Here is a 16000-nt window from a genome sequence, read left to right on the forward strand (position 1 = left end):
TGTCATATTGTTTAAATGTACCTCAATATTTTTGTTTATTGGATCATTTGTAATTATCATGTGGCCTTAGACAATAGTCAAGTTACCTTAGTCAATATCCTTGTCAATACTTCCCCGTCGAAGTACCTTGCATAAAACATTGTTTATAGACCAGAGTCATTGCTGCATTTTGAAAAGGAACGCGTATTAGCATTGGTTAATTGCACATATTTTAGACACAATTGCTACTTGTACATAGATAGGTCACCTGTCACAGTTGGCCCCTTTTACTTCAATATTCTCAATCCCCCAGTTCTCCATATTTTCTTCTGGAAACGGGAAGAAATGCTCCTTGCAGTACTTCATTGTTTGTGCATTTTTGTTATTGCTCCATAGTGTTTTTTCTTCAAGAAAGCATCTCCTTTTGTCATGCTAGCTGGATCCAAAACAATTATATTTCTTCTCTTAAAATCCCACACGTATGAGCACCAAGTCCAATCTACCATCAGTATTGCAATAACCTAGTACAATATAAATTAAGCATCAGCACCACTGCAATCTATTTCAACTTTTATTTATTCTCTATGTTCTTACCAGCCTGCATTCTTCCACAATGTATGAAATGTGATCACCCAAAAACAGCTTCTCCACCATGCTTGAGTCGAAGTTAATTTCAGGATTCAACGCTGCAACCTGTTTTTTACATAGAAAGACATGGACTTTGTGATTTATAGGATTCACAAAAAAATCGTAGTTATATCCGTTGGCAAACATCTTACCGCAAAGTCGGTTTGCAGGTAATGCCTCCACCTCTTCTCGCTCCATTTTTCATACAATCTCATCATCCATGTGCTGGTACATTCTTATCAATCCATCGACTACGTCTATCGTGAACTCATTACTCGTTTTCACAACTCTCTGAATAATCCTCCCTCCTATCTATAGTAGTGACGGTTTTTCATGCATGTACCATATCCTACAAAAAGAAACTTCTGTTAATATTCATGGATATTAACACTGATCATTTAATACAATATGCAGACCAGGCACTTACATATCATTTTCTTCATCGTCAACTGCATTCATAGCCTTTTGTAGTCCAAATACGTTCTCCAAACTAGAGTCTATGTGTCATGTTTATCACGAATGGAGATACCCCAAATCTTGACATATCTTCAATCTCTGTGATGTCTACCTCCATATCATTTATAGACATAGTATATTGTTCCTACCATAATGAACAATTTCATTCTGGTGATCTTTCCTGATTGAAATTGGTGTGGGGCAGAAGTCATACATGTTCTTTTCCTCTGGTATACCAGCATCCGAAGTATCAGAATAGTCACCAATAACCATACATTATCATAATACTAACTGAAAAACTAATGTTTTATTAGAGGACCCACCTTCCGGATGCTCTAGGTCGTGCGATCCATCCACAAGTTCCAATTGAAGGCCATGTAAATCGACATAAGGCCGCGTTTAGTTCGCCGAAGTTGGCGGTGACTGATACTGTTGGTACTGTAGCGCACTGTAGTATTTCGTTTGTATTTGGTAATAATTGTCCAATCGTTGACTAATTAGGCTCAAAACGTTCGTCTCGCAAAGTACAACCAAACTGTGCAATTATTTTTTGATTTCGTCAACATTTAGTACTCCATACATGTACCACAAGTTTGATGTGACAGGGAATCTTCTTTTTGCATAGTGCCAAAGTTTGGATTTTGGTCGAACTAAACGTAGCCTAAGAGCTCTCTCCTGGTGAGTTAATGGCTTCGTAGCATTCCATTTGTTTGGTTGCCCCACCCGCCTACTCAGGTACTCAACCAATTGGTTGCCTTCCATGCTCATTCTTGATATTGGTGAGTGATTTAAGTCCGCATCATCCACCAATCCTTTAGAGATGAGAATAATGTTATGTTGTTACCCTAACCGTAATGTACTTTCAGAACAATACAAAGATTTGCTGAATGATCTACAAGAAGTACCTGAACTTGAGTTTGATACTGACACGTAGCTGCATGACACAGCTTCACCTGATTTATACCCTATATCAAGGTCCAACATTTCAGAAACCAATTGGTTTTTGTTGGCCCCTGTATCTCCGGCAGATGAGCCGATCACTCACCGGCGTTGCCGACCACACACTATGGGGCTAGAGGTAGAAGAAGGGATGGAGAACAGAGCGCACACACACAGCACAAGCACCAGCATTAGCCGGAGCTCTGCAGAGGAGATGGTAAAACTGAAGTCGCTCTCTTTACTGATTTGTAGTGGGAAACTATATATACAACTCTACTCATCTAATCCTAGTACACAGACATGTCAGGCTGTCATGTTGCTACAGTGACTAGATGTGACAGCTGGGTTGACTTTGGCGTCTGCCCCTGCTGTGGCTACAGTGCGGCAGGTGAGCCTTTCGGCGTCTGCCCCTGCAGCGGCTACAGTGCAGCAGCAGAGGAGCCCTTTCGGCGCCTGCCCCTGCCGTGCATATAGAGGTGAGCAACAGATTATTTAACAATTCTTCCCATAATCCTGCTGCTAACCTTTGAACCTCCTCCATGCCGATCATCTTCTTCAGCTCCGTAAACCGAAGACGGCCGAGCGGCTTGGTGAGAAAGTCAGTGAGTTGTTGACCAGTTTCGACGAACTCGATGACGATCTGCCCTCCATCGACACAGTCCCTGAGGAAGTGGAACTTGACGTCGATGTGTTTGCTTCGGTCGTGGAGAACCGGATTCTTCGCGAGGGCGATGGCGGGCTGGTTATCCACGATCAGTGCTGGTGGGTGAGCTTCCACACCGGTCAGCTCGTCCAGCGGCTGGCGCAGCCACACAGCTTGGCACGTCGATGTGTCCGCCGCCACGTACTCTGCCTCGCACATGGACAACGCTACCACCTTCTACTCCAGCGACAGCCATGAGATTGGAGTCGACCCGAGGAAGACGAGCACGACAGAGGTGCTCCGCCGTCCGTCGATGTCCCCCGCCATGTCTGCATTGTGTGGCCTCTTCCCTTCTAAAAAGGCTACAGAAAAACAGGGGTACAGTGCACAGGAACATGAGTACAAACAACATGTTCACTAATTCAATTGCTCCAACCAAATATGAAATACCCGATCTTCCGTTTCTATTTTTTCATAGTTCCGTTGTTCAATATTTGTGTTTTTGTGGCAACTAGCAATCAAGTTGTTTTACTTTTTATTTTGTAAAGTTACACAATGGAGGGGACAAAGACATTAATAATCCTTTTTTTCTTGGTCCTACGCCTATTATACATCTAAGCCAACCTTTTGTTTCTGTATAAGTGCAAATGTGTAATGAGAAGTTGTAGAAGAATCATAATTAGTAGGAAGTAGGAATGACAGCCAACAATGGAAATGGTTGTGACAACTCGAATCAGTTTAATTTGTTGCACACAATTATATGTGGAACAGAGATATGTCTACTAAATCATGTACTTTGTTGTTGATCTTTGTGAACTATCGACAGTGGTGAAGCCAGGATAATTGATCGCCGGGGTCAGTACCCAATACTAACTTCACTAGTAGAGAACAGACCTTTCATCCGAGGCTAAAATGGGCTCTAGTCCCGGCATTTTTTGCGCCCGGGACTAGAGAGACCTTTAGTCCCGGTTGGTGTCTCCAACCGGGACTAAAGGTCCCTGCCCAACGGCTACTGCGCTCGGCACAGTGGCAGGGGACCTTTAGTCCCGGTTGAAGACACCAACCGGGACTAAAGGTGGACCTTTACTCCCGGTTGGAGCCACCAACCGGGACTAAAAGTCCTCAACCTTTAGTCCCGGTTGGTAACACCAACCGGGACTAAAGGTAGACCTTTTAGTCCCGGTTGGTAACACCAACCCGGACTAAAGGACCCTTTAGTCCCGGTTGGAGCCACCAACCGGGACTAAAGGTCCCCCGATGTGTTAGTTCAAAAGGGAAGCATCACATCCATTGTCAGATGTGTTGTGTAGGTGGGGTGGTAAGCTACGCGCGAGGCAATGCATGAGGTCTTGGGTTCGAATCTCACGGGACGCAGCGGTGGAAGGTATTATTTTTTTTAAAGCTGGGAGGACCTTTAGTCCCGGTTGGTGTTACCCACCGGGACTAAAGGTCCCCCTTTAATCCCGGTTCGTGACCCGGGACTAAAGGACCCCCCTTTAGTCCCGGATGCTTACTCCCGGGTGGGGAACCGGGACTAGAGGGGGTTCCCCACCGGGAGTAAAGCCCGTCTCTGTATTAGTGCTTGTAGATTGACAGAATATAATACCATATATAACATTAAATTAAATTAAATTAATATTATAATAACTATATATTGTGACAAAAATAAGCTTTTACAAATCGCAACAGTAGTTATCTTTTAGAGTGTCCCTCGAAGACCGGTGGTTAGTGTTCAACCTACCGGTTGGAACACAAATACCGGAGGGAAACGATAGAAACGAAAATCGCGAAGCTCGATGAAAATCAGTTGAAACTTCGATCAAAATTTGCAAATTTTGATGAAATTTTAACTAGAATATGAAAAAAATCTGAACAAAATGGAATCGAAACTACCGGTACGTGAATTTTCTAGAGGTCGCCGATAGGAACAAAAATCACTGATTTTTGGTGAAAATCGGCTAAAATTTTGATCATTGCTGGTGGTATCAATGTAAAACGGTCGGAGATAGTTTGATGTAAAACTAACGAGGCCGAAGTCACATCCTGCCCTTCTTTTTTCAAATCAATTAAAACATTTTTTCAGCAACATGATCGTGATGTGCCAAACTTTTCTCAATTCAATTTCCTGCGTCCTTTTAACTTTTCCCTTTCGCTCACGGCGTGACGTATGATGGAGACAAATTGTAGCGACCTCAGGCGTTCTCGTATAGAAGCCGGCGGTCCGAGAAAGGAACGTGTGCACAGTGTCTTTTACCGGCTACGGCTGTACAGTACAGTGGCTAGTATGTATACGACCGATCGAGTAACCGACTGTTTCTTTTCGGGACGCGGTAAACACACGGCATCCTATAAAACAAACGCATACACACGTTACCGTGCCCTTATATAAAATATATCTACGAATGTCCTGTCCAGCTTATAAATTAATATCAATCATCGTGTAGTATATCCTTCTTAAAATTTATAATGCCCACCCATCTTTTATATTGAAATATCATGTTTTCTGATACTAGCCTGGAGAGGGCTGGCCAGGCATCTCGGTTAGCAACAGGCACATGATGAAAAATGTATGCCTAGGATCTTTGCCAGGTCCCGACACCTCTTCCAGTACGCAAATCAAACATGCTCGTAGTGTCGTGGACGAAGGGGGCGCGAAGCCTCCGGCTTCGCTTCACTCAGCCTGTTGACTTGTTGGTTTCAGTCAGGGCTTATCAGTCAGCCAACAGTATTTTTCTCTCACAACAAACCAGCACCAGCCGGGATTATCAGCCCAGAAACCAACCAGTGAACATGCCGACTATCCTCTCCGGTCCTAGTGCTAGAGTGCTTACACATAATTGCCCTTAAATTAAACCTGAAGCGTATGTACCCAGAGGAGTAACAAATTCAAAAGAAATTTTTGTTTTTTTTATTGATGAAACCTGTACAATACAGATACAACGTTTACTAGTATAGCTACCCCTCAGTTAAACCGCTACTAGCCAGAACTAAATACAACAGAAAGATCATAACATCCGTACATGTGCCATCATCGATCGTCGCTGGGACTGAGACATGCACATGCACTGACACGCCGTTGACAATTTCGTAGAGCACCAAGAGTCAACGACGTTAACATGCAGATCAGCATCAAGCACAGAAACTGAGCGTCTCAGCCGGTGCAACAACCCTTCTTAGCCTTCAGAGTTTTAAATATATATAGACAGCAAAATAAAAAAATCTTAGATAGATAGATATGTCTTCAAACAGAATAATAAGACAACTTATTTAGTTATTTATTTTGCAGGGAGCGTAATCTAGGGCAAATGGTTGGGTTGGACAACCTTAGATTGGTTTCCATATATAAAGAAAAAAAAACCTTAAATTGGTTTAAGATTTTCACTATTTGAGCTGGCGATTCGATGTCATGTGGGGGCACTTCCAACTCCCACCATTCACCAACAATTTTTTTTGAAAAAAAAACATTCCACCAATAATCAACGACGCCGAAAAGTCCAACCCCCAACTTTGCATACCAGTCCTTCACATTTCAAAATACTATGTGCAGAGAAGCTACTTGCGAAACTTTTTTTTTGGCAAGATCAGCTTCAGGTGTGGTTTATAACCAGGATTATGAATATGGGTGATCCAACTTAAGATAGTTTCCAAGATATATATAATATAACATGTCAATTGTCAATATAGAATATGTGAATGAGATTTACCAAAAGCACACTAGCTCCGATAGGTTAATAAGACGCCGAAAGCATATTAACAATAAAAAAAATCCAAAATTTGGTTTAGAGCAGCTTACCCAAGGCCGTGAGCAGAGAAATTTTCGGACTATAGATCAATGCCTATGCAATCACGTACTAAATCTGTCCTAAAAATATGTAATTCTAGTTCTGTTCTTAGTTAATTTATCAAAAGTTTTAGAGAAAATAAAATAGCGTCCATATTTATCACACCAAATAGGTATACTAATATTTTATGATATGACAAGTCTAATATTAGTTATTTGACATCATGAATATTAATATTTTTTATATATGTTTGCTTAAATTTAAAATGACTTGATTCGGTACAATGTTAGAATTGTACGATATTTAGGAACTAGATTTGTATTGTTTAGCACCATTTGAAGGCTGAGTAACCTTTTTAGGAGAGAACGAACCTTCAGCCTAGTGGTTGGAGCTCCTCGGTAGCACCCTATTAGACTAGGTAGAATAAAAAAAACACACAAATAAAATAGGTAGGGGCTCTCTTGCTGACGGTTTTTTTTTAAAGTAACCTTGAGGCACGTTTTGGCAATGTTTCTAGTGATCATCGCAAGTTGCAAGAATCGAAACTGTTTCACATTACCAAATGCGCCCCATCTTTCCATAGACACACCAAAGCAATGGCAAAATCAAGCACTCTTTATTGGAAGAAGAAGAAAAAGGAAAGAAGAGCATGGCAGAAAATACATAAAAAGACAAGGACCTAACCATAAATGATCCTGCCATTAAACGGTGACTAATTAATCACTAGATTACAACAGTCCTCGAAATGACGGAGTCCTACGCGGAAACGACCGACCTTCCGTTTCTGCGCCACATGTCCACGTCCACCTTCTTCCACACAGCGGCCACGCCACGCCGACTCCGTCCTCAGTTTCTCACTCCGCGCTCCGGACCGTTGACGCCGGCAACACCCAGCACGGCAGCACCGGAGACTTTGACTTGTGCCCGCCGGTCCTCTTCCTCCCCTCCCCTCCCCTCCCCTCCCGCCATCTAAACATGTCACGTCCGCTCCAAACCCACCAACTCACCACCACCACCCCAGCCCACCTTTCTTGCCGCCCCTGCACGCCTCCCCGTGCAGCCGGCCAGCCGTGCTCCACGTCATGGCTCGGCCTCTCTCCAACCACCGCTGCCAGGACCTCCTCGTGGCCGTCACCGTCGTCGCGGCGTTCCTCGTCGCCGCCGGGGACGCGTCCAGCGTCGGGTTCGACCTCCACCACCGCTTCTCGCCGGTGGTCCGGCGGTGGGCGGAGGCCGGGGGCCACCCCTTCGCCGCGCAGGAGTGGCCAGCCCGAGGCTCGCCGGAGTACTACTCCGCGCTGTCCCGCCACGACCGCGCCCTCCTCGCCCGCCGCGCCCTCGCAGGCGGCGCCGACGGGCTCCTCACCTTCGCCTCCGGCAACGACACCGTACAATACATCGGATCGTGCGTACCTCTCGTGGATTTTCCCCCCAAAGCAAAACGAACAAAGCTTGAACCGATCCGTTTTGCAATTGCAGGCTGTACTACGCGGTGGTGGAGGTGGGCACGCCGAACGCGACGTTCCTGGTGGCGCTGGACACCGGCAGCGACCTCTTCTGGGTGCCGTGCGACTGCAAGCAGTGCGCGTCCATCGCCAACGTCACCGGGCCGGCCGCGACGCGGCTCCGCCCCTACAGCCCGCGGCAGTCGTCGACGAGCAAGCAGGTGACGTGCGACAACGCGCTGTGCGACCGTCCCAACGCCTGCTCCGCCGCGACCAACGGCAGCTGCCCGTACAAGGTCCGGTACGTCTCCGCCAACACCTCCACCTCCGGGGTGCTGGTGCAGGACGTGCTCCACCTCACGCGGGAGCGCCCGGACGCCGCCGCCGCCGGGGAAGCGCTGCAGGCGCCCGTCGTGTTCGGGTGCGGGCAGGTGCAGACGGGCTCGTTCCTGGACGGCGGCCCCTTCGACGGGCTGATGGGGCTCGGCAGGGACAAGGTGTCCGTGCCCAGCGTGCTCGCCGCCAGCGGCCTCGTCGCGTCCGACAGCTTCTCCATGTGCTTCGGCGACGACGGCGTCGGCCGCATCAACTTCGGCGACGCCGGCAGCCGCGGCCAGGGCGAGACGCCCTTCACCGGGCGGAGCACGCTGTACAACGTGAGCTTCACGTCCATCAACGTGGACACCAAGTCAGTGGCGGCGGAGTTCGCCGCCGTCATAGACTCCGGCACGTCCTACACGTACCTCAGCGACCCGGAGTACACGGACCTCGCCACCAATGTGAGTCCCTGTCTCTCTATGCTCGTCGAATGTTCGTTGTATTGTTACACTGTTGTTGTCTGGCATCTGAAGTATAGAATCTTTGCCATGAATCCATGATATACTAAAACCGATGAGATAAAGATGATTTTTCGACCTTACAAGAAAAAATTAAGTTTTTCGAGGTCAAGGTCAAGGTCAACTCATGTGTCTGCTGCCTTCGTGTTCATGCAGTTCAACTCGCTAGTCCGCGAGAGGAGAGCCAATTTCAGCAGCGGCTCTGCGGACCCTTTTCCCTTCGAGTACTGCTACAGAGTCAGGTAAACAACACGATCCTTTGCTCGTCCGTCCCTCTCCAATTTCTGCTGTTCCACTTTCTAGTCTAGAAACAAAAGTCTCTATTTGTGATTGTTTTGCATCTTCTCAATCTCATCTGCCATCGTTGCGATCGAGCTGCAGCCCTAACCAGACAGAGGTGGTGATCCCGGACGTGAGCCTGACCTGACGACCAAGGGCGGAGCCCTGTTCCCGGTCACCCAGCCGCTCATCATCTTGATCGACACGGACACCAGCCGTGCCGTCGGTTACTGCCTGGCGATCATGAAGAATGACCTCGGCATCAACCTCAACATCATCGGCCGTAAGCCAACCCCGTTCCGTTCGACCGACGACACTGACAGTGACCTGCAGTCGATCTGATTGGTTGATGATGCTGATGCGTTTCGTGTTCGTGCTTGATTGCAGAGAACTTCATGACCGGCCTCAAAGTCGTCTTCGACCGGGAGAAGTCCGTCCTAGGCTGGGAGAAGTTCGACTGTGAGATCACGCACCTCTAACCTATGTCTCATGTCACGACGAGTTCTTGCAGAAAGCAAGACGCCAGTCAGCCACCAACTGACACCACAGCTCCTGTCGATTCGATCGTTTTGTTTGCAGGCTACAAGAACGCGAGGGTGGCGGACGCGCCGGACGGGAGTCCGAGCCCGGCCCCGGCGGCGAGGCCGACCAAGATCACGCCGCGGCAGAACGACGGTGGCGGCAACGGGTACCCCGGCGCGGCGCCCTTGCCGAGGTCGGCCGGCTCGCGCAACGCCGCTGCCAGCGCGCTGGGAGCGGGAGGCCTCTCGCTGCTGATGCTGGCGGCTGCGGCGCTCGTCTGACGGCGATGACTGGATTGAATTGTTCACGCCGGACCACGGCGGCTGCCTGCTGTGCTTGTGTACAGACTACGGTAGGACATAGATACTGCTCGATTTTGGTTCAGAGTTCAGAGTTCAGATACATAGATCATTCATGGTAGCTTTATGGGATGGGATATAGGATACAGTTTTGCTGATTGATGTGGATGAGATGGTATTACTCATTTACTCGGTGGTCAATGATGAAAGGCATTCTGTATTCTGAGTTTCTGATAAGTTTTGTGAATATATACCAATAAAAGTACAGTCTGTATTTGCGATGTTTTAAGTTCCGACAATGCTCAGGCAAAACTGTACGCTAGTGCAGGCAATCAGGCATTGCACCCTTTGTGATCTAAATTCAGTTTAAATGTTTAACATGCTAGTACCATTAGTGGTTAACAGGCAATCAGGCATCTGCAAAACGAGCAGGTGTAGGTCAGGATACAGAGGAGAAAGAAAGTTGAAGTGAACAATCTGCATTTCTGAAGTCGGTGTTGTTTTTCATCTGAACCCAAAACTAAACTTGAGTTTTATCTCTGAGACGAAATTTCATTTCGAGTGAAAGAATGACTTCTTTTTTTCTTTCTGAAAATGCAATTGTACTCGATCTTGTTGCCAACAATGTCATTAAAAGAAACTTTCTTGAGACCAAACGTTATCAGTCATGCCCCTGTTCGTTTCATCAGCTCAACACTGAGGCATGTTCCAAGGAGGCCGCATCATCTTGGCATCAGGAGTCTTGCCATCTTTCACAATGAAGACAGTGTCCATTCCCCACACCATGTGGCGATCAAAGTGGCAATGCACGAACCAAACCCCTGAATTGAACAAGCACAAGTCAGTCGCACAAAAATCAATCTGCAAATCTATGGCAATTAAACTAGAAAAGGCCATGTTGGTTCCAAAATGCATGGTCGTCGGCGGCTGGCCAGGATTGCTTACCGGGATTGTCCGCGCGGAATCGTATGGCGGCCCAGCCGCCTTTGGGCACGGCGACCGTGTTCTGCAGCGGCGGGTCGGCGAGGTTGTATCGGGCAGGGTCCCTCCGCTCAGTCGAAGTTGCCGAGCCCGCGCCCCACGACGTAGAAGCTGAACCCGTGCAGGTGCATGGGGTGATTCACCGTGCCGAGCACGGCCGTGTCCTGGAACACCACCTCGATGGCGGCGCCATGCTCGAGCACCTTCACCCTGGTGCCCCGCTCCGTGGCCGCGCCAACGAGCCCGGACGACCGCACGCCGGGGTCGGTGAAGTTGAACACGGACGGCGGGTGGTCGGGGAAGTCCGCCTCGTACACGCCGCGCGCGGAGCCGGAGCAGCGGAAGTAGTAGGCGCGGAGGACGTCGACGGCCGACGGGTTCACGAAGCTGGCGTTGTTGAGGCTGGCCGCAAGGCGGGCGCCACCGGGCCCGCTGCAGGGCGCGTTCGCCGCGCAGGGGAGCAGGTTCACGGCCATCGTCACGACCAGGCGCTCGTCCACGCGCGCCGGCACGTCCACCGGGTGCTCCTCGCTCGCCAGGGACCGAAGCCGCGCGGTGTACGCCTCCGCCGCGCCGATGTCGTTCATGGCCGGCAGGGTGGCGGTGGGGAAGACGGGCGGTCGTCGTCTTGGCGTGCCCCGCCGTGTCCGTGTGTACTCCAGGACGGCCGTGGCAGTGCTGTTGTTGAAGGGCACGGTGGTGTCGGACACGAACGTCCTCGCGGCCATGTAGTACCGGCACTGGCCTCCGGCACTGCGGTCGTCGGCGTCCAGGAGCGCATCCACGGTCTGGCCTGGCGCCACCATGACGTGGTCGGCGGCGAACGGCTTCGTGTAGCGCGCGTCCGTGGCCACCACCGTCAGGCGGTGTCCCGCGACGGCGAAGAACATGTGGTTGGTGAGCCCCGCGTTGATCAGCCGGAGCAGGTACGTCTTGCCACGCTCCACGGCGACGACGGAGGTGCCGCGGCTCGAGCACGGGAACAGGTCGCCCGGCTCGCCGTTGATGGTGTTGGCGTCCGACGGCTTGACGTCGCGCCCGGTTCGCTTGGTCTCCTCGAGCAGGTCGGTCACTGTCGTCGTCCCGCCACCACTCGCCTGCAAGCGAACTCGCGAGCGCGTCGGTCGGCCGGCGGCATTGCGTGCACCGTGTACAGAGGAACCGAAAGAACGAGATCAATCGTGACCCGGTCGGTCTCCGACGAGGTAACGTACGTACCGAGGATGATCGGAGGAAGCTCCTCGACGCGCGGATTCTTGTGGAACTGGAAGGGGAAGGTGGTTCCGCGGCTGGGGTGGATGACAATAGGCGCCGTGCACGGTGGCGCGGTCGAAGCCGGTGTGCGCGTGCCACCACAGCGTGCCCTCCTCCTGGGAGAGGATGACGCGGTAGGCGAAGGAGGCGCCGGGCTGGATGGGGCACTGCGTGATGTACTCCGGCCCGTCGGACCACGGGTTCCGCGGCTGGTCCACGCCGTGCCTGCACGCGCATCATAGTCATAGACACAGCACAGGTGAGCTCACACCATCAGTGCATGAACTCCGACGACGCCATGGACGATTGGCTGGCTCATTATCTGTACGAACCAGTGGATGGTGATGTTCTTGTCGCCATGGTTGCGCACGTTGACGACGACGACGTCGCCCTTGCGTGCGCGGATGGTCGGGCCGGGGAACTGGCCGTTCACGGTGAGGATGCTCTTCTGTCGGCACAGCCTGGTGACGCTAACCCTCTTTACCTGCCAACCAAAACAGAGTAGCCACGCGATCATGCTAGCAAGAGGCAGCTGGTAGTACATCTCTCTAGAACAACAAACCATTTGTTTCAAGGTATGATTTGCATTTCCTTCTTCATGATGAAATTCAGAGAAATATAGGAAGAAGAGAATTACAACGACAACAAAGTCATGAACAACAACAACACACCCTTGTTTTGGAGAACAAAAGAGAGAGACATTTTTTGAACATCAACATGGTCACAAAATACAAGTTTGACTGCTAATTCAAAGCTACAACTAAGATCATTACCCACCAACAAACCATGAAGAAGGATATCTTGTAACAATATCTACTACTACTATTATTTTTTCAAAGAAACAAAAGAAACCATGAAACTTGACACATCATATGGAGGACTGAAAGGTCAATGAAATTTGACACCAACAGAAATATATACAGGAACGTCGTAGATTGGATGAAATACTAGTGCTTACGAGGAAATGGTAGTGATGAACCGTGGAGGCCTGCGCGGCAGGGCAAACAGCTGCAACTCCAAAGGCCAAGAACACAGCCAATTGCAGGAGCCGGAGCAGCACTGCTGCTGCAGGTGTGTCAGCAACAGCACCCATGGCCAGGGGTCACCGGCTTTAGCTTTGGTGATCGACGGGAAAGAAACGGGAGTATTTCCAACAGTGATGTTCCTTTTTTTAATGTATGAAATTAAGTATGAAACAATGAATCCGATCGAGCAGATTTGGGAAGAATTTAATTGGACATTTTTTTTGCTATACTTGGAAGAAAGTTTAAAGAAAATTTGACAGGGGTATATTAATTAATTAGAGAAATCACCTAGTTTAGACTTTGTTGCATTCTGTGTATCAAATTAATTAGTGCACATATATGCATCCGAAAAATCCAGCGATTAATGATTCCCCCTTTTTTTTAATAGAGAAATAGAGAATACCTCTGCTTTTTAGAAAGCAAGTGAGAACAGAGTTGCAGCATGGATTAGACAAGAATTAATGCTTGTGATAAGTCTAGAAAAAATGATTACGATAGGTTCCGAATAAAAAAAATTATCCTCCATTTCCTACTGCAGTAACATAATACTGATAGGTTCCCAAGGATGGTGAGGAAACCAGTGCCTATCTGCTCCTGGCTCCTGCAGAGGATCTGACGGGCATTAGCATTACTGGGAGCCAGTGTCGATTGAGCAGCAAATGTTTTGCCCGGTGCGTACAAACTTCAGAAAATGATTCGTACAAACTAAATACATGTACAGCCAAACAAAAAATTTCATTCAAATCACATCCTATCCAATTCAATTCATTTTGAAACCTGAACTAAAACCAAATTGCTGGAAAAAAAAAAGACCATTCCAAACCAGGGCATCCAAACGGGTAGCGAAACTAACCACCCACACATAAATATCAATGGTGCCGGTACAACTCTTGGCTGTTCCATATTTATGTCAAATATGAGGCAGCGAGGGAGTGAGAAATAAAGATACAAGTTGCCAGATGAAGTCTTATCACAATGTTTCAGATTTTCGACTGCTTCAAGTCATTTGAAGCTACAATAACATTTCATCCTAAAGCCAGCACAAATGGAATATGTATATCGTTGACTATGTCTTCTGTCTTCCACTCTCTATTCATCATCCTTCGAATAGCTCTTGCAGCATCACTTCCAACTCCTGGGGACTGATTTTTGGGTGGGTAACTTTGTTATCCTCTATGTATTCTATATAGCCTGGAATGATTTTGTTGGTGATAACTTCGCGCAGCCTTCTCCTGAGCTCAGGATCTGGGACCTTCCACTCCTTTTGGCTGGTGTAGATTTTCTGAAATTCGGACTCAAACTTGTATAGCGAGGAACTGTTTTTCCCCAAGCAATGAGACGTAGGATTCAACAAGCATGAAAGTAGCAGTGCCCATGATACTTGTAGATATCTCTCCATATAGCCCTTGATTTTGTGACTGATGTCGTCAGCCAGCAACACGATGGGTTCTGGGAGATAATAGTGGGAATGAAATCTCTGTTGGATGTGGTATGAGTTGTTGAGCAAGAATAAGAATCTGAGACCTTGATCTGGAAATGATTCTGATATGTTGGCAAGCTTTTCTTGTAGAAAAGACACCATCTCCATGATCATGCTGTCCAAAGGTCGTTCAATTTCAATATGAGGCACATACTTAGCACGTATAACGGCATCCTCTGACGGGTAATTAGACAACAGGAACCTGATGTATGTCATTACGGACCGAGTGATCTTGTGAATGTCTGATGATCCTTGTGGATTTAGAGAACTCGACGAGTCATCACCAATCCCCGCCAACATCACCCTAATCTTCTCCATTGTGCTCCTCATCGCCTTGCCCACCTTGCTCTTATATGCTGAGAGGAGGATGGCCATTTCGTTATCTATCCTTTGTGCTTCCACGGAGGTTGGCGAATCAAACATCGTTAGGATCTTGTCGGAGGCTTCAGACAGAGCGTCGTGTACTTCCAGCTGGTTATAGAGCTTAGCATATGGTGGCAGCATAATCGGATCCATAGAAAGAAATTCTCCTATCCTATCTAGATCCCAAGCAACTACAACTATACCGTCAACAAAAGTAAGGATTTTCAATAAGGTTTCTTGGATAAACAATACCAAATGGTATTGATACGGAATACATCTCTCACTCACATGTTCTTCTTCATCAAAAAGAAAAACACTGTGCAGTAGGTCCAGAGATCCACGGTCTGGATCTGGAAACAGCGGCCTCATGGAACAGATGGTTTGCGTGATTTGGTCGAGAGCCCGGATCCAGCTCCGTGCGCGACGATGGAGTTCCTCCCCTGCAGATGTACCACCGTTGAGGCTAAGAACCCAGCCGACGCCCAGCTCCGTGAGCCACCTCTCCACGACTTCGATGCTACAATTAGGTGACGGTGCAGTGAAGAATTCCTGGACCAGGCTTCTAATGTGTTCCATTTCTTTCTTTTTTTCATAAGGCATTCTATTGCGCTCCTCCTCCGATTCTTCCCAGCTGTCGCTGTCGTAGTCGTCGACGTTGTTGCCTTTGTGTTCCTCATGGATCCCCAAGGATCAAAGTGCATGGCCACCTCTACAGAGAAAGTGGAGAAGCGAGAGCCGCTGGATGCGTAGGCAGTTGAGATTCTAGAGGCTATGGTACCTGAAGAGCTGCTAACGACGTTGGATCCAACAGTCTCGTGACTACTTTTTTGTTTTTTTTGCCCTTTTTTTTAAAAGATTTTCATAAATATGTCCTGGAGATATGCTTTTAAAATCTGGACCCTCAGCTCGGTGCCGCAGTAATTGGCACCGAGATTACACGTCTCAGCGCCATAGTAATTGGCGTCGAGCTTCCTCAGCCACGTCGGCGTTAACGCAGACGTGACGGTTACATGGCAGGCACCTCGGTGCCGAGGTCATTGGCGCCGAGCTTGACGCCAAGATCTATGGCGTTGAGCTTGGCGCCAATGAC

At 48.4% G+C, this 16000-nt stretch overlaps 1 protein-coding gene and 2 pseudogenes across 1 annotated transcript; 1 reads left to right on the forward strand and 2 right to left on the reverse strand.

Annotated features, from left to right (window-relative positions):
• The first annotated feature begins 7403 nt into the window (after positions 1 to 7403).
• Positions 7404 to 10067, forward strand: LOC136528617 (aspartyl protease family protein 1-like; annotated as a pseudogene).
• A 430-nt stretch (positions 10068 to 10497) lies between these two features.
• On the reverse strand, positions 10498 to 13135 carry LOC136525147 (putative laccase-9; annotated as a pseudogene).
• Positions 13136 to 14163: 1028 nt separating this feature from the next.
• LOC136526605 (exocyst complex component EXO70A3-like) lies at positions 14164 to 15051 on the reverse strand. Its single transcript, XM_066519218.1, has one exon. The coding sequence runs from the start codon at positions 15049 to 15051 to the stop codon at positions 14164 to 14166; it is 888 nt and encodes a 295-aa protein (XP_066375315.1).
• Positions 15052 to 16000: the final 949 nt, after the last annotated feature.

The sequence above is a fragment of the Miscanthus floridulus genome, chromosome 19, assembly GCF_019320115.1.
Source record: "Miscanthus floridulus cultivar M001 chromosome 19, ASM1932011v1, whole genome shotgun sequence".
Taxonomy (NCBI): domain Eukaryota; kingdom Viridiplantae; phylum Streptophyta; class Magnoliopsida; order Poales; family Poaceae; genus Miscanthus; species Miscanthus floridulus.